Source organism: Rhea americana, unplaced genomic scaffold, assembly GCF_003343005.1.
Source record: "Rhea americana isolate MKP2758 unplaced genomic scaffold, rheAme1 scaffold_15, whole genome shotgun sequence".
Classification (NCBI taxonomy): domain Eukaryota; kingdom Metazoa; phylum Chordata; class Aves; order Rheiformes; family Rheidae; genus Rhea; species Rhea americana.
Window position 1 is genome coordinate 3,414,109 of NW_028185594.1, and position 18,955 is coordinate 3,433,063.

Genomic DNA, 18,955 nt, shown 5'->3' on the forward strand with positions numbered 1-18,955 from the left:
GGCGCGCGCGGCCCCAACGGCCGGCGAGTGTGTTCGGGGGGCAGTTAACGGCCGGCGCGCGCGGCCCCAACGGCCGGCGAGTGTGTTCGGGGGGCAGTTAACGGCCGGCGCGCGCGGCCCCAACGGCCGCCGGGGGTGAGGAAGGCGGTGGAGGGCCGCGGCGGGGCGCCCCCTGTTCCGCGGGGCGCGGAGGGAGCCCCGCCGGCAGCCGCCGCGCGTGAGCGGTTGGCGCTGCCCGGCTGCAGTCGCGTTACCCCCCAACCCGGGTAACAAGCGCAAGCGGCTTTCGGGCCGCTTGTTAGCGCTTTGCACGTCGGCTGGCAAACTTGGTACAGTCCCTAACGCGTTATGTTCCCGCGGAAGCCTGCGTTTTCTGGCACTGACTCTGCTCTACGTGGGTAGTGACTTCTCTTACGGGAAAGGTAACTGGAGTTCCTTTCGGGTAAAAGTGTTTCCCCACCCACCAAGAGATAGGTGCTAAGGGCCAGTGGGGTACTCACCAGCACTGGTGAAAGGCCTAGTTTTGCAAATACTTGTTTACAAAAGAAATTCTAATTGCAAGATGTCAAGGAGGGCTTGTGAGCTTATCCATCCTTCTCCTAGGACATCTGAATGAAAAAGTACAGTCAGGAGTTCACAGATCTGATTTTTGCACTCTGCAAGTTTCTTCTTTATTTGATCATACTGTATGATAGTCCAGCCTTGCTTTTTATTTTGTGTAAAATTGAACTAAACTTTTTCTGCCTTGCAGGTTTAATTTGAGGGGCACTTTCTCCTGATCAGTTAAGTTCACCATAAGCAGCCAAGATAGTGGTCTCCATGTTAATCTGTGTAAACACCTGTAGTACTTTAAACTGCTTAAGATACGTGCAGTTGGACAGATATTTTGTATAAAAAGTTTTTCCTTCTGAATATTGCATGTGTGATAAACGCAAAATTCTTGTAGAGTACTTGATGTTGTGGTTAACAGCCAGTGAGCTCTTCTACATTGAAATGTGGTTCAGAGTACTAAAATAAGCATTCAAGAGTAGGGGTTGTCTGAAGCAAAATGACTCTTGACGAGGTGAATTTGGAAATTTTAAAATTTGACTTCAGCCTGTACCTGTGATGAAGTTGAGCTTAGTCTCATGATGATGACTGACAAAGTTCTTGTATGACTATTTCATAGAAGACTATGACTATATCCTCCCACTACCTTTTTGATTTACTGTTCATTCTTTATTATTAGAAAGAGGTAGAAGGATCTCTGCATCTCTAGGTAAGGCCTTGTTTCTTACAAGACTAAGCAATTTATRGAATGGGGAGGTTGCCTGATAACTTCAGAGGAGTTCAGATAAATGCTGAAGATAATAATCAGACTAACACTTCTTGAAGTTTTCTATTCATTTTGCTGTTCAAGGAAGGTAATATTTTAAGGAAATTATTTTTATGCGAAGTGCTCATCTCATTTGCCCCCTTCAACCATTCTGTAGTAAAGCGAGAGGCTAGAGTTCGAATTTCTGATGTTGCTGCATTTGTTACCTTTTCAAGTGAGATTTCTTTTCTTTCTGTCTGTCTTTTTTTTTCTTATGGAAGTCTCAAGTTTCCTATTTTGTGTCATATATAGACCAAGTGGGCACAGCCCAGTTTGTTCAAAAACCTCTTATCGCCTTGTATAATAGCGAATCGTAAGTTGCACAAGGAGACCTAGAGAGTGGAAAGCAACCAAAGGATCGAAAAATACAAGTTCTAACTCACATCGCTAAGTGAAGTTTTGATGACTTCTCACCCCTCTCTCTGCATTATTCACTAGAAACTTGAACAGTTTTCTTGCAGTGCTTTGAGTAATTATTTTTTGATCTATGTGGTTGGCAGTGGAACTAGCAAAAAGATAAGTAGATAAATTTCTTTTTATTTGGCCCAATATCATTGGGAGTTTGTACTCTTTTCAGAGGAAGAATTTGGGATTGGTTAAATAGATCATACAGAAATTGCAAACAATTAATTTTATTATCCTGTGGTGTGGTTTTGTCSTATCTAAAGTAAACAGATTGGGTCTCTTGCTATTTACATTCTGCCAGCTCTTTCTAAATTTAAATTTCATTATGAAAAAAATGTAAAATCTATAGAGAATAGGATCATTTGAAGATAATTTTTAAGTCTGCTGTGAAGTGTGGGTGTGCAATAGAGGGGAACTTCTGAATAGGCTTATATTAAAGATGACTGAAGGTTTGGTTTTCTTTTCAAAATATTTAGAATGCTTGGAATACTTCTTGTGACAGAATACTTCTGTTTTTATTGGCACCTTAAATGAGCTTTATGTAATTGTTTTTAAAGTGTTAAAATCATTAAAAAAAATGGAAATGGTATATTTATTATTAAAGTACTTTAATGTATTTGGAGAAAGGAAGGAAATTGATGGAAAGAATATTTTTCATAGATGCAGAGTAGAAAATGAAAAAGGTCAATGAATAAAATCTTCCCAAGCTTTTATCTTGTTATGATACTTTCAAATACATCCAAAATGTGTGTGAGAGGAATTGTATTTCAGGGGTACTTTTGGAAGCAAAACACTTCAATTTTGTTATTGCACTGCAGTCATTTGATGGAATTTCACTGCCTAAAGGGGAAGATGTGAGAATAAAGTATGTTTTAATGTATATATTAAAAAAAAAAAAAAAGAAAAGCAAGGTGTGTAATTGGCTGAAAGTGCTCAGCTCATCTTTAAGCTGATTTTTATAATAAATTACTCCCTCGTTAAAAATGTATGTACTAAATAGCTAAATATTCCACTTGAGTGAGACTTATGCTAAATAGCTGAGAACTTTGCAGGCAGTTGCTTATTGTAGCCTGCTGTGTTTTATTAGCAAACTTGGTTTGATTTTTTTGGCTGGGTTGCATTGGCAAGGTTTGATCATGAAGACTCGATTGCCATTGTTAAGTAAAACAAAATAGTGGGCTGTTTTAGCTGAAAAATCAGTCAGTGATTGTTTTTTGATCTTGTTACTGAGTTTAGCAGTGAATTGTAGAGAATATTGTTGTACTTCTGAATGGAAAGATCTTTCTTAATTCATTGGAGAATACAAGTAGCTATCTGGACTGCTAAACTATTATCGTTATTTTAGTATCAAGATTTCTGGCAGTGGAATTTCATTATGTAAATAGTATTAGATGTTTAAGAAAGCATTAATCAACTACTACTTGAGAATTGCCAGTAAGTTTTCAGATAAGTTACTGTCTCATCCCAAAGCAACTTGTGCTTCAGTGAAACAAAGCTTGATGGAACTTGTGAGTCAGTATCTACCTTTGTTGCTGATCACTAATGCATGTTGTAAGGTTTCTTCCTGATGGGTAGATACAGTAGGATTAATGATTCCTTGTCAATTCAGTCACTTACGATTTCTTGTAACTTGGTATTTTTGATGCTTTGGGGAACATCTGCACGTTATCACTATTTAAGATTCTTTACTYGACTGAGAGCAGCTGTACTGCAAAATACTCAAGTTGCTGTGCTTGTTGTTACTGTGTTTGCTTCTTTGTGGCTATAAGGCATAGCACTTGGATGCTTCTTAGTTAGTGATTTAGTGTCTTGTGAGAGACCTGTAAGAGACTTTAATGACTTATGAGAGGGAGAATCAGAGGTYTGGGGATAGCACTGAAGGATTGCCAGCAGTGTTTGTCTGGGCCCACGTGCTCTTGGGTTCTGTTAGAGCAGCTCTTGGATGGAGGCAATTCAAATGTTGCATATTGTTATGCCTCTTTCCCCCAAGTAAGGGGCAATATTTGAATTACWAGCTTTCTAGTGAGGTCCTTTGTTTACAGCTGAAGATGCTAACTCCAGCTGTGTGTGATCTTGCTAACTTCAAGGCCTTTAATGTTCTCTGTGTGTGAAGTGATTTATGCATAATGAAAAGAATGGCTGTGAGTCTAGAAAGTGAAATCCACACTAGAAAGTGAAATCCGCAATGACCTTTTCTTAAAGTTGCAGTGAAACTTAGTATCTTAGGAGAAATGTATAGGAAACCTACATCTCCAGCTTTTTGCTTGCTTGTGTGTTGCAGTCTCTCTGCAGGAGCTGGAGATAGGGCAGTGTTACCTCTGTATCAACTGGCTCGTGTTTGCACACGAGCTGCATACCTTGGTGCGTTGCTTGAAGTGACTGCTTTGACTCTGTCTAAAGTCTTGTTCGTAGAAAGCCACTCAAATGAGTGGGGCATGGGAGTCATGTGACAAAATTAATAAGCACTGCAATTTGTGATTTAAAAATCAGTTTAAAATCTGTCATTTTAACCACAGGTAAAAAGCTCTCGAGTGGGTCACTTTCACAGTCTTTGTGGGCCTTCCTGTGGGAATGCTGACCCACAGACAATCAAATAGTAGTTAAACTGTCTTGCTCAGACTTGATTTCCAGTTGTAGTTGGCATGTAGAGTGCTTGTTTCTGCTGATGATAATGTACAGAAACCAACAGTTGCTTTTACAAAGGTAATGGTAATTATAATGGTAGTCAGATTGAGTCRGAAGCATAATATAGTGGTTAAATTCAAGAAGAATAGTGCATTCTGATTGGAGAGAAAATAGTTGTTTAGGTTTGTACTGGTGATCTCCTCAACACTAGATGCATTTAAAGAGCTAATGCTGCAGATGGACTGTCAGTATCAGCTTGTAATTTGTAATTCCTACTAATAAAACATTTCTCCTTTTCTTTCTGCTCTTTCCTGCCCCACAACATGACAATTACAGTTTTTGAGCAATGTATTGCTGTTGTAAAGCAGCCAGCAAGCAGAAGGAGTACTAAATGTTCTTCTTGCAGTTTCTCTAAAAACAGAAGGGAGGAGGGGAGATGACAATTTACTTCAAAWCAAAATGCTCTGCTTGCAAAAAAACTTGCAAAACTACAACAGCTTTCTTCTGAAGATATATATGGAAAGTCTTGAAAGAAATTTTCTTATTATTTGCCCAAAACAGAAAAATGTTTGTAAGTATTTAGCCTTCCTCAAAGGGAGAGTAATACGATTGTGTAGCACTTTCTTCTTGGATCTAGACTTCAGTTTTTGACCTTTTTTTTTTTTCTTTTCTTATCCCACTTTGTCATAGGAAGGTTGATTTTTTTTTTTTTTTTTTTTTTATATTGTGCTCGAATAGGAATGGGATTAGTCCGTAATCTGTGTTTTACCCAAACAATTCTAAGCTCTGTTTTAGGTACTTGTGCTAAGTAATGTTCTTAACCATTCATTTCTGTATTTGTCTTAGAGTTCCTCTATAAGCTACAGTGTATGTTGGCAAGCTTTTAAATTATCTTGGAAACTGATATGTTGCAGTGAGAGCTTAATTATCACTTTTGCATTCATTCTTCAGGTGTGCCCACTGTGATACCATGCTAAAAAGGTATAACTTGATATATTGCATTTCCGTTACTATTATTATGAGTTTATTGGTAACTGATCCTCATATAGGAAGAGAGGACATGTAAGTAGGGAGAGAGAAGGAAAGGGAAGGTAATAGATTATTTCAGGAACTTTTGTATAGAGCAAATTCTGTCACTGACTTAACCCTGGTGACATTGTTACTGGAAGTAGCTTTCATCTGCCATAGTTTGTGTCTCATTGTTAAATGATTTATATTGTTAAAATATAACTGTCTCTAATCACAGAGAAGATAATCTTTTGACAACTCTTTCTTAGTTTTTCCTGTCTTGGTGACTTCATTGTGATCTATGCTATAGCAGTTAGTTTTTGCATGTGCTCCCAATTAGGCAGAGTTGTTACAGGTTGATGATGCTGGTTGGATGCAAGTGTATCAATTTTTTGAAATCATTGTGGTTTTTATTCATTGGCTGTGCAGGGAAGTGTTGAGTGTACAAAGCATTTCAATTAAAGCAGGCATGAAGGATTTGCCAGCTTAGGAAAAAAAAAAAGGCCTAAACCCCTTTCAGTAGTTTAAACAAATGTCATAGTAGATATTTGTACATGCATGTCTTAGATGATGGCTTCACAGAAACAAAGATGCTCTTGATTTAGAATGTTCAGTAATTTGAAAACAAATTGTTTTCTTAGACTGCTAAATTCATTTTAACACCTTGATTTATAAGTTGAGAGATAAGAGGTTAGTAATCAATTCTTGAACCACGTAGTTCTGATCAGTCATCAAACAAAGATTTAGAAGCTCTGGTATTAAGTATTTGTCTGCCTAATGCTGTGAAAGGCATGTTGCAGGTTTATTGTTAAGTGCTGCCATGTATCAATCACTTATTTTAATGTGGATATGCCTGTATTTGGAAGGGGGACTGATACGTGAGCTACTGACAGTTGCCTTCTGTTTATCTGTAGTTAGCTAATCTGATAAAGTAATGCTGAAAAAAAGTTAAAAAGTGCCTGCCATTCTTTTACTTTTGAGTAAAATGTTATAAAGTCTGCTTCTATCCTGCATCAGTCACTGATATAGATGTAGTGAATTATTTGGTAAATGTCCATCTAGTCTCCTTTGCTCCTTCTAACAGGTATTAAAATCCAAACAGGAAAAACTTCCTGTGGACTAAATTAAACTTGCTGTGCAAAATGTCTATGGGACTTCATATGCTTAACCTGAAAAATAAGTTACTGGGTCACCCAGCATTGTTAAGAAGTAGCCAATGCCAGTAACTTGTGCTTCTGGCTTTAAAATCAGGTTACTTGATGTTAATGTTTTTCTACAGAGAGGCACAGTTGAAGAATAGAGCTTGGTGAACCTGATGAAAGTAGGCGAAATAAGAATAACTCATCCTGGCAATAATACTCATCAGCCTTCAATGTATATGATAATGTGGAGGTTTTGTTTTTGTCTCTCAGATCATCTTTACCAAGTTCTGATTATTACTCAATTGATATAACTAGAGACACAGCAAAGCTTTTTGAACACTGCTTRATGGCCAATATTGGCCTTTAAAGCAGTCATAGAAGGAAGCCTCTGATGAAAGCAGTGTAAGAATTCTCTGTAGAGACTGCTTTTGCAAATGAAGAAATCTAAATCATCTTTTAATTTGTGAGGCGTAATTTAAACTCCAAGCTATAATTTTCATTTATTGATTTCCTGCTAAGGAAGTACCATGCAGGATGACAATTCTAATGTTCCCCTATGCGCTCCCCCCTTCCCCCCTCCGGCCCCCAAATYCCATCTGGCATAGGATGGAACTGAGATGCTTTTGCTTGTTACGTAAAATGCCATTTTAAAACTTTTTCTAAGAAATTGAAAATGGAGGATTGTGTTCTACTGAGGTTTTATTAAAATCTTAATGCTTTTATTTTTAACAGATACAATAATCTGGGAATAATATCTTTCAGTTCGTGTTATGTGATTGTGCTTTCCTCCTTATTTGTTCAGTATGACAGGTCAGTTGAAGTATGCCATACTGTGCAGTCTTGCATCCTGCTACTCAACCAGCACATTTCCTCCCCCATGGAGCACAACATTCTTCAGGCTGTCCTAATGATGCTAATGTCATAAGAACTGCAGCTTTCCTAGGTGTAAAGACCTATTGCTGTCATTATTGAAAATACCCTCTAGCCCTGTATTAAGATGCCTGTGTTCCATCCTCAACATGATGATGCTAGAGGGCTTTAGCAATTAGTATTGTTGAAAACAGAATTTGCTTTGTATTATACTTTGTTCTCGAGTCCTGCTTATTTGTGTAGATACACCCTTTTTATGTCAGAGAATCAACTTTAAATAAAAATGGCAGACTCGCGTGATCTATCTGTTGATAAAAATGATCTTCTAAATTCCACTGGGTAGATAAGGCCATAAATATATTGGTTAACCCATGAAGCTGCTTCATGTGAAAAACCTTAGAAAATCAGCATGTTGTAAACACTTCTGGAAAATAAACCTATGCAGTACTGATGTATCTTCTTTGATAAAAGCATTATTTGTTCCCCTCAGGTTGTGTGTTGCTGTGGTTGTTTTGTGAGTCTTATTACCAGTAACTTATTTTTTTTTGTATAGAATTATTTTGATAATTTATATGCAAAGAAGAACAAGAAATTGATTGCACTGGACAGGACTCTTAGATCATTATCCTTACTTCAAACAGGAAACATACAACTTGTTTCTATTTTTTTTAATTTGTCTAGTGATTGTGCTATAAGTATTTCCATTAAGTGAGCTGTAGTAATGTTTTAATCTGTCATTAAATTCTGTCTGCCTATCCAAGGTAAGCCTATAATTTTTGTGCCATCAGCATATCCATTCAGAACTGATGGCCATGCTTTGTTATGATAGGCACCATAGCACAACTGCAGTGCTTACATTTGTGGCTGAGGATGCTCCTGAATTGGGAGGCTTAGAGAAGTTGTTCTTTAGCTTCGCAAGGACACGCTGGTAGCAGTGACTGCCCCAATGAAACCTCTTATTTTAATGCTTTTCTTTATTGCTTATATCTGTGGGAAAGAAAACTACAGAATGCTTGAATGAACACTATTTACAGGCTGTATATAGGATGCTATTTGTATAAATGGCAGATAGGGAGGAAGCTGAATGCTTGATAATAGTCTAACAAAGACTGATATTTGGGAGTTACAAAGTTTAGTATGGTCTGTAAAGGTTAACAGCTGGCTGTCTTTGGTCTCTCTTTGTGTCTGGGATGTGACTTTAAAGGTGAGATTCCATCAAGGCAAATGGTTTTGGAGTACAGCTTGTTTAATAGATTATCTTCCTATAATACCTTCCTAAAATACCACCTACAGATAAATACGAGCATGTACCCTCCCTATATTTTCCTTCAGAAAAACCCAATTTCACAATCAACAGAAGAAAACGTAGTGTGTAATGTAAAGGAGAATCTGATAAGTCAGAAGCTTTGAGGCCTGAGTCTTTGGAGGACTGAGTGACCTTTTCTTTTTGTTTGGCTGTTCAGTTCCTCTGTTCATCCTTCCTTCTCAAATCCTTAGACCTTCAGGTTACTGTAGAAGATACTGTTTCATTGTGATTAATGCATCAAGAGATGAACCAATCTTTATTGCCAAACCTAGATATCCAAGTTGCACATTTTCTGAGATCGTTATAAAAAGTAATCTTTTCTCCTCTCCAATTTCTTTTAATTCAGGTGTCAATATAGAGCTCAACTAAGTAATTCCAGTTCCAAATGGGTTAGAATCTAGTATGCCTCTATTTGGGCTTTTGAAGAAGTGAATGAAGATTTTTTTTTTTTCCTGATGTTCATGATCTGCTATTAGTCCTGGTGGATTAATCCTCCGTGCTGCGTGTCCGGTGTCCTCCAGAATAGGCCTTGAGCACCTGCCTGTAGACCATCTACAGCTGAGGATTATTCCTTTTGATTTGGACAAGGATTTATATCTTCAAGTTACTTGTGGAACAGAAAACAGTGGTAAATAATCTGTTCTTTAATTTCCTTGAAATTTACCATGAACAGGGCTCTTTCCTTCGGTAAGGAGGTAGGTGTTCTTAAGCTACTACAGAAGATGATTGGTTGAAAAGATGCAGCTTTTTTTTTTTTTTATATATATATATATATATATATATATATATATATATATATTGAAGGCAGATGAGCCTGTAGTGCAGGCGAACTTAAGCTGAACAGATCTTTATCATAGATTTCAGTGTGTTTCATATATGGGTAACACCTTATTTCTGTTTCTCCTCAAACTAGCAATATTGGAGGAGTAAGGTCTTTCATGTTTGCTTTTTTTGTTCTTCTATTTTGTTTTTACATTATGGATGTAATTAATAGAGATAAAGCCATGTAACGTTGCTGTTTTCCTTTGTTTTGGAAGCCTTACTATTTCTGACTGTAGAAGTAGCATCTACTTCATGCCCTGTAGTTCAGACATTTTCTGTTGAATACAGTTCTTAATGGCATAGTCTGTCTCCCGTGACCTTTGTCTAAACTGACTGTGGTAACTTTTAATAATCCTCTGTGATACTCATTTGATGATGAGTTTGATGGATAGTATTTTGAGTGTTATAAGGCTTTCCACCAATGCTCTCTGCTTGCCAGCTTTTTTGTTTTTGAGTACAAGCCAGAAGTGAAACCAGACTGCAAACTTAAGATTTGGATTTTTTAGTTATTAGAGGCATTGGCTGTAGACTAATTTGGATGTAGAMCTTTAAGTGATGTGTTTATTAAACAGAAATAGGTGTTATGTGACCTGGAACTCTGTTTAAGAAACTATATCCTTCATACTTAGTCAGATTTGCTTGTGCTCTCTAAGCCCTAACTCCTGCATAGAGGCCAATTGCAGAATGTCTTCTGTGGATTCCTGTCTGAGTAGCTATTTGAACTGTAAAGCTTTTCTCAATTGTGTAGTCAGGATTTTGATAGAGGGTTCTCTTGACTGAAAGTACCTTGCTGGATTTCTCCCTGATACTAAACACTGCAAAGCTAGGACAGAAGTATGGCAGTCGGAAGTAAAGGAGGCAATTAACAACACAGTGTAACTGTATTTTTGTAGCTCTTCTAAAACTGGTTCAGGGATTCTGCAAGTTTGAGTAAGGTGAGATGCAACTTTGCAGTTCTTTAAGCCTTGAAAGGCTTAGTCATATTTTTTCTTTTATGGGTAGTAAAGCTTATGTACACATACTGCATATCTACACATAGTAAAGCTATGTAATGAAAACTTGTGGACCTAAGTCTGTCCTGAATCAAATCAGAAGTCATCTGGAGCAAAACAGTAAAGATAGATAACTGTCATACTATGTTTCARTCTGTCCCTCACCTAGCTCCTTCTCTGAAAGAGTAGACTTGTCACAGCCCCAGACTGGAGTGGGTTGAAAACTAAGGCAGTAAATTGAGCTCTATGGACTGGGATGAAAACAGTCATTCCAGATTCAACTGAGAAACATGGAGGAGACATCAGTTATAAAGAAAACCAGCTAGAACAGTTAAAGTGAGACAGGTGTGAAGCTTCCTGTGTTGATCCTCTAGCCCATGTCATACTGTCCTCAGTAACTTGGATGAACCTACTATACCAGTTTATTTTTCTATTAAAACAAGCTCATGGTATTAAAATAAGTCCACTGCTAATTCTTATTTAATGAATTGTCAGGCTTCTTGTTGGTGCTTTTTGTTTTGAAATGTAACTCCAGGATATGGTTAGTGTAAGAGATGCCTGTAATAATGCAGCCAAATCTGTTGCAGGTTCTTTAGCAGGCCAGATCATTTACCCTGTGTGACCAACATACCAGCAATTTCTGATGTTATTTCTGTCAACTGACAATGACTGCATTCTTACCTACCAGCCATTAAAAGCAAGATCAACTGTTTCATTGCATGTGTTGTTTTTCTCTCAGGCACCAGCGCATATCAGTAAAACTACTACTTAGTGAAAGTAGATCCARTTACATTCCTGAAAAGCCTTAAGGCTTTTCATTGAACGCAGCATCCTGTGGCTGAACTCATCAGTTATGGGCTCTATACCAGTAGTTATGTATGTGAGTCGGGAAACTGAGATGTAATCATTTCCATTAACAAGAAGGTAATACTGTACTGGGAGTCCTATTAACAGTGGATAGTGAGAAAGCATTCCTATAACCTGTTCAGCCTGGAGCATTTTTGTGAATATTGCCTATGCCAGGTCTTGTTTGCTGTGGGTGTTTTCAATATCTCTTCACTTATTTTTTTTTACAGTGAAATCTTATTTCTGTCGCTACTTGAACCTGGCATAATATGGGGGTACTTTTTGCCAAATGCAGAAAGAGTGAGTGTGGTGGCTGATTGAGTAATAAATTAGACTGATCTATATGAGTGTTGGGTGGCATCAAATTGTAAATGAACGGGAAGACTGGGATGGCATCTTAGGGTTATTGCAAAATGCATGCAAATGTGGCAATCAGGCTTGCTTACTAGCTATTGTTTGGAAAATTCTGATTCACTGGGTATTTTTCCGTGCAAGGTTGTACTGACTGGATTAAAATTGCATAAGGAGAGACTCTTTTTTTTTTTTTTCCTTTTTTTTTTTTTTTTAAGCTCTAGAGAGAAAATCCTGGCAAGAGGATTGGGGAAGTTGAAGAAAGTTGCCCGTTGCCCCCAAAAGAGCAACTGGAATATGTGCCTCTGGTGTCATTCTCTGCATTTAAGCTGAATGCCCAACTTACCTGTCTGTTAAGTGTTCTGCAGTGATTCTCTTATTCAGCCTTACCCCTGCTGTTCATCTCTTAATGGCTTCTGTGTTGAAGAGGCCTTCTCTTTAATTTTCTGAAAAGGTTACCTCCCAGCTCTTTTTGTGATTCTGTTTTGGCTGAAGATATCTGGAGAAGGGGAAGAAAGGACCTAGCATGTAACAGCAGTGTCATGGGTGCAATCCTTGCTTAAACACTCCCAAACTTGAGAACTTTTCCCCCCTTCCTTTCCCTTCTCCCACATGCAGTTCCTAGTTCATCTGTTACTTCTTCTCTCTTCCCCTATGATGAACCTAAGAACTTGCGTCTGCCTCAGAATGGCTCAACTTCAATCTTACGATGCTTTCAGTATTTGAAACTACCATGACTGTCTCAGCGTCTTTCCAGCCTGGGGCCTGAAATTGTCCCTAATATATCTACTTTGGAGCACTGTGACCAAAGTTCCTGTGAAGGGTCGTGTATTTCCTCCATGTTCTGTGTGAGGAAAGAGACCCCAAATCCATACTTTACACTTACATGATGTGTGGTGCTCTCTAGGAAACTGCCTCTGTGTTGCCAGCGAGTGTGGAGGGRGCTGAGTAGAGCTGACATGGGAAGTGGCACCTCTGGAAATTGGTGCCATTACTGAGATACTGCAGCCTGAAGTGTGCAAAAAGAACAGTGGTCTAGAGTGTAGTGACCTTACTGACAGTATAGGCCTGTGAACCCTCTGCATAACGCCTGCCTCACTTCTCTTCAGTGGCTGATCTAAGCAGGACTTACCTTCTCCTGCATCACCCAGCTCTTAGCTGTGAGAGGTGAAATACTTCCATATGATTACAGGAGATTTTCTCTCCCTTCCTGCTCACACCCCTTCCCATTTCCCTCCTACCCCACAAGTAATGCCTTTGTGTATGGAATTAAGGATATACTTCTGTAAATTATTGTTTTTCCTGTTTGAATATTGCCTAAAGCTCAGTTTATACAGTACACATTTATAGGATTTCATCATGCCTGATCTGCATTGTCCTACTGGCATTTTTATTCTGTGTTGTAGGATTTTGGRATCTGTTGTTACTCAGTCACGTATTTCAAACTTCAATCATTTCTACTAAATAATCTTGTGTCGGTTGTAAATACATTAACCTCTTTTACCAAAGGAAAGCCCAGAGAGTTTCTCAAAGAGTTTATAGATATAGGACTGAAGTGGTGGCTGTTCTTTTTGTAGAGCCTGAGCCCTGAATCTGTCTAAGATCTAGTGTACTTCAGTTACTAGTGCTAATAACTGAACTGGGTTGTCTGAATTCACACCCTACTCTGTTTTACTCTCTGGAGATGCTTTGGTTGCTCTGAATTTAAGGTATCTTCTGTTCTAGTTGGCAAAATAGAAGTGTCTTTTACTTAACCTGGAACTCACTTTTGAAGCAGAATAGTTTGGTACACATACCTTTCATTTTCGTAGTATTTTCTTCCCCCTTATTTCTGTGTGAAGAACTGCTAGCGGTCTGGAGTAGCTGTATAGTTATATGCTTGCTTTAAATTGGATTTTAGAAATCACGACTGTGTGGTCCCTCTGCCCCCCCCCAACCCCCCAATATTACCTTCAGATCTCAAAGAAACAAAGTTCAAACCCAGTGCTAATTAATTATTGTAGCTGTGCTGTAGCTGTATAACAACTTGCTCATTAACCTAACAATACCACCCTGAGTCTTTTAGCTAATATTTGACAGGAGATCTTGGGCTGTAAGAGTTCAGAATGCTGTGGGCTTGCTTAGGGAGATGCTTTGTTCTGGAGCTGTGGTGTTAACTTAGGAGTGTGTGTATGTGTAGGGTTGAGACTCAAGTTTTTGTATTATTGAAGCGATCTAGTCCAATGGTCTTGATGAGCTAACAGATACTCTTAGCTTCAATATTAATATAACTGCAGATGCGTTTACATTTACCATTTTCCGTTCTTATAGATGATCTTTAATTCAAAGCCTGACATACAGGGCAGTACAATTTTAACTGAGACTTTGTTCAAGGGGCTTTTTTGTTGTAGTCCTTATAACAGCAGTCTAAATACATGTTTCCAAGTATCTCTGCTTGTTCTAATTTTTCATTCTTGTTCTTCACTGAAATATTTAATTATTTCTAAATGGCAAATGTTGGAATATAATGGAAAGGGTGACTCTGTGATTCCCTAGTACTTACCAATGAGTTTGAAGAGTGTGTTTTTAGGAGTATTCTCTATGTTGTGTTTTATTCAGTCTTCAGATAATATTCAGCTGGCGGGCCATATTTAGAGAATGGTGCTTGCTCATATTCTGATTCAGTATAAAATCAGAATGCCTGTATTTTTGAAGGATTACAGAGTGGAAAACAAATTGCAGTTTGAGCATAATTTAAGATGTTCTAGGCTGTTTTTGGATCAGTATATCTGTGCTGTATCAGACTATGGGGAATTCTGTGCTAGGGATCTGTCTACGTGTGGTTTGAGTGTGTTTTTGGAGGGAGGGTAGGGGCATTTGTTTTTTTTTTTTGGTTTTTTTTTGTGTGTGTCTCTGCTTAAAGCCATCTGTATCTCTCTGTCCAAATGCCTGGATAAAACAGCTTTCTCCTCTCTCTATTTTCTACTGATACTGGGCTTCATTGATAAGATGAATAAATACCTTCCCTGCCTTGTGAAAAATGGATAGGTTGTCCATTTTTTTAAATAGTCCTGTTATTTTCTCAAAGCATAATCATTTAAAGATGGCTAATGAACAAGAATTCTCTCTTTACAAGCACTGTCTTTGAGGCACAGGAGAGAGAGAGAAAGAGAGATACTGTCTATTCTGCTGTACCCTACGGTATGCAGCCCTCAAATGACGGGGTGGAGAAAACCTATTCAACCTGCTCCCTTTGCTGTGCTTTATAACATGCCTGAAGTATTTGCTGCGTTCTACTGTTTGTCTTTCAGGAACTCATAGGAGTATTGTTATGTTAGAGTTTGAACTAGAACATGTTTTAAAATTAAAACTGAGAGGGTGGTGGTGTGTATGTGACCTGTATGTCAGGTTGCTTGTAGCAAGCATCTTTGCTGTGAGAGACTGTCTGAGATTGAAGTTTGCTGCCTAATCAGCCTTGCTATAAGGAAATGGCTATTACGATTTGTAAGTGTATGTTTTTCCATCTACCTAGTAGAAACAGAATATGTTAATTATACATGAAAAAGAATGAGAGAAGGAGGAAAACTGAGTAGGAGAAAGTTGAATTCCATCCATCTCAGGTGAAAATGGGTGGGTGATGATGCTCTAAAGATAAGAGGTGAAGGAGACAGAAGTGTTTATTATTCCTTGCTCATCTCATGCAGTTGTATTTTGGCTCATGTGTAATGACTTTTTCTTCTCCAGTTAGAATGTTAACTATAAAGCTTATACTAAGCTGTGTTTATGATGTATTTGTCTCATTTTAAAGACAAAAAGTAATTAGGCTTTCTTGTTTTGGCCCTGTCTGTTAGTTGGCTGGCAGCATTAGCTTTGCCCTGTAACAGCCTTGTATAACTTTCTAATTTTTTTGAGAGCGGATTGTCTTTCCTAGATTATCTTTTTGGATCATAAGAGGTGAGAATTATCCATCTTGAACTCAGTTAGGTAACCAGTTAGCTTCTTGAATTGGAGATGGAAGATTTTGAAGGATGAATTTTATGAGCAGAATCCTTTTCCTGTTTCCTCTGGTATGATAGATGCTCTTGGTGACAGAACAATCCTGTCAGCATTCAGTGGCCTCTTGGTTTGGCTTTGCACTGCTGCCTGGCTCCTTTAGGACCTTAATCATTGTCTCAGTCTTTCAATCTTATAATGGAATTGTCTTCCTGGCAGTCTTTTGAGGATGAGAAATAGCATTCTTGTGTTAGCTTACATGGAACAAAGAGGCTGTGATCTTACAAATATTTATGCATGTATTTAACCTAAATTGCCCTGAATTCAGAGAAAAGCAAGAGGAGACTTTTCTGCCCTTTCCCAGTATGTGCCAGTTTTCTTGTCAGTAGTCTGTGGGGTACCGCAGACCTCATGAATGAATTTTTTTTGTTTTATTCTTTCCACTCTGATCCTGAAGAGCCAGTAAGGCAAAAGGTAAGAGCAGATTTCACAAAAACTTCAGCCTTGCTGACTAAGGTAGCAACCTGAAGATAAATCTGTTTCTATACTTACCTAATCTGACTGGAATCTCCATTTTGACATCATGTTCTTAACATTTTCAAAGAGCAAARCTTATAAGGGCGGGAATAACCTTATGAGAAATCCTCCTCCTACCTCCACTGGAGTGCTTTACTAATTTAAGACAGCACCCTTCCAGAATATCGCATCCAATGATGATTTAAAAAAAAAAAAAAAGTTAGGGGAAGGGTAAGTTTTCACAACTAATTTTGAAAAATAAAGTGAAAAAAATTGAACAAAAAGTGTATGAAACACATGCGTGTATGTGTATGTATATTTGTGTGTATATGTGTATAATACAGATTTTTTTTTTTTTAGCAATCATTTGCCCTTGGAATAGTCTCCTCTCTGTTCTGAAAGCGGAGCTTGCTAGGTGGGGCAAATCATTTGTCTTGTCTTGTAACATCTTTGTTATGGTTCAGCTCATGTTTGAATGTTTAATTTATTCCTATTTGAAGCAGTACAATYTCATTTTCTTCCTCTGTCATCTTACTGTATGAAGCAAATCTCTTAACCGCTTTGCAAATCAAAGCGTGTCCTTTGTGTGGAAACCAAGTATCATGGATATTATTTAGGGTGACTTTATTTCCTATGATTTTTCATATTATTTTCTTTAATTTGAAGCATACAAGCTGACATATAACAGGCATGAACAGATCATGTATCCTTCTTCATAAACATGTGTGTTTCAAGCATATTTCTCTTGACCTGAGAGGTTCAGGGTTTTTGTGATTGACTTGTATTGAATCCTTGTGAAAAGGTAGTCCTGTGTTKCTATTTGTAGGTAACTTTTTACTTTTTTCACAATGGACAGATTTAGGGATTCTTCAAATTACATTCTATGTGTTAATGTTAATATTCATACTTGCAGGTATTTTAGAATTTTTGTTCTGAGAGTGTAAGTTGAACTTGGAATAGTTCATTCTAACCATTACAAGAAAACTAGTAGGAGACTTACTAAGGAGAAATCTTAGGTGGGAGAGGTGGCTGCCAGTATATTTAGGGTGGTTGCGTGCTCAGTAATTTTATTGTACTGTAGCATTTTTTAAAATTTTCTCTAGATAATGGTCAAATATTGCATAAGTGATCTACTCTCAGGTGAAAACTCATTTTAGGTGGCCCTCGCATAGAAGGCAGAGATGTCTCACTTGTGCCCCTAGCCTGCTGAGATCTGTAAGGCCCTTGTGATTACTTCAGCTAAGTACTTACATAGTGTTCATGCATGTACTCAGGTCCTCCCCTTCATCCCTCCCTCCCCATTTTAATTGGACCTCCTCTTGCAGAAAGGGAAACTTGAGAGAAAATGCTCTGGCTTAGAGCAAGAGGCCTTAGGAGATTGTTACAGCTGTAAGAGCTGGACTTTTCAATTGCAAATGCCTTCCTAGCATGAAGTCAACAAATGCAAACACTGTTCAAAATGGTCAGTATTGTTCCCTGCCCCAATTTCTTGCTTGCTCTAATTCTTCGCTTTATTGTCYGTGGTAAATAAGAGTTTGAGGGCTGCAGGCCTGTAGCTGTATCAAGTGAAGTGAAAATGCCCATGTTCTTTGTGAATGCTGTGGAAGGGGAGATGAGGCTGTGTTCTGGTGGGGGAGTTGAACCCTATAATCGGCCCTGATAAATCTGTTGTTAACAATGAAGAACTTTTCAGTTCAATTGCTTGAAGTAATCTCTTCCTATTCTCCATCACCCTGCAATTAAGACAGAATTCCACTCTACATTTCCTCCTTATTTGGTTTTGTTTTTACATTTTTTTTTTTAATCTGGAAGATAGAATAGGAAGCACCTTTACCATCAGCTTTCTAGGACTACTTTTACTGTATAATGTTCTGTAGTTTTTGTAGTTTTAATGCTGGATGCTTAGAAGCAACTTTGCTGAATGGACCACATTCTGTTCTTTCTCTTCCGCCAGCTTTAATTTGTCTTTTGAATCCAGTCCTTATAGATTTTTTTTTTTAAGATTACTGACATGAGACACTAGATTCCTTCATTTAGAATGTTATAAAGAAGTTTTATCTTCTATCTAGCATCTTACAGCATTTTCAGTTCTAATGCAAGCTGATTCAGTTTTCTCAAAGGGAGGTGGGGGGGAACCCTGTGGAATACATGAGAGGAGTATACCCTATTTCTTGTTTTTATCTTAAAAGCTCTGTTGCTACAAAGTTTCCAACTAGAAATGATTAAAAACATCTTGTTTAATTTCCTACATTGAGCTACAGAGTATAAAAACAATGTAATTTCAGGTCTAGATTTTATTTTCAATACTGGAACTAGAAACTTGGGTCTTAAATTTATTCCTTTGTAATGCAGACTTCACTGCTCAGAAATTTTCTGGAGTTAAAACCTTCRAATGTTGCTTGCTTTCTCTCTTTAATTTTGTGAAAAGAATGCCTAACTTATACCTCCCTTTGTGAGGGACAACTGAGTATATTTGCCTCTGACCTACTGACCTGACCAATATTAGGATCTACTGAATCCAGTAACTGTCTAGAACACACTTCATCTCTTGTGCAGTAGGAGATGTTCTTTAGTTTGCTTTTATGCTTCAAAAATGTAATCTCCTCAGCATATAAATATTATTACAAAAAAATCATACAGTTCTGCTGTTTCAGTGGTTTGCACATGTGTGAGTTACACTTGGCTCTTTGCCTGCTAGGGGGAAGACAGAAGTGATAAACTTTTCTTTTTCTTAGGTTGTGTGCTT

General features: G+C 37.9%; 1 protein-coding gene across 1 annotated transcript in view; it reads left to right on the forward strand.

The window, feature by feature from the left end:
- Positions 1 to 389: 389 nt before the first annotated feature.
- The window catches only part of PARD3B (par-3 family cell polarity regulator beta), a gene marked incomplete at its 5' end in the record, with an annotated part of 417,421 nt that continues 398,855 nt past the window's right edge, over positions 390 to 18,955 (forward strand). The window contains one exon of the mRNA XM_085299549.1: positions 390 to 422. Within this exon, the coding sequence (XP_085155675.1) occupies positions 390 to 422 (33 nt within the window). The remainder of the gene's footprint in view (positions 423 to 18,955) is intronic.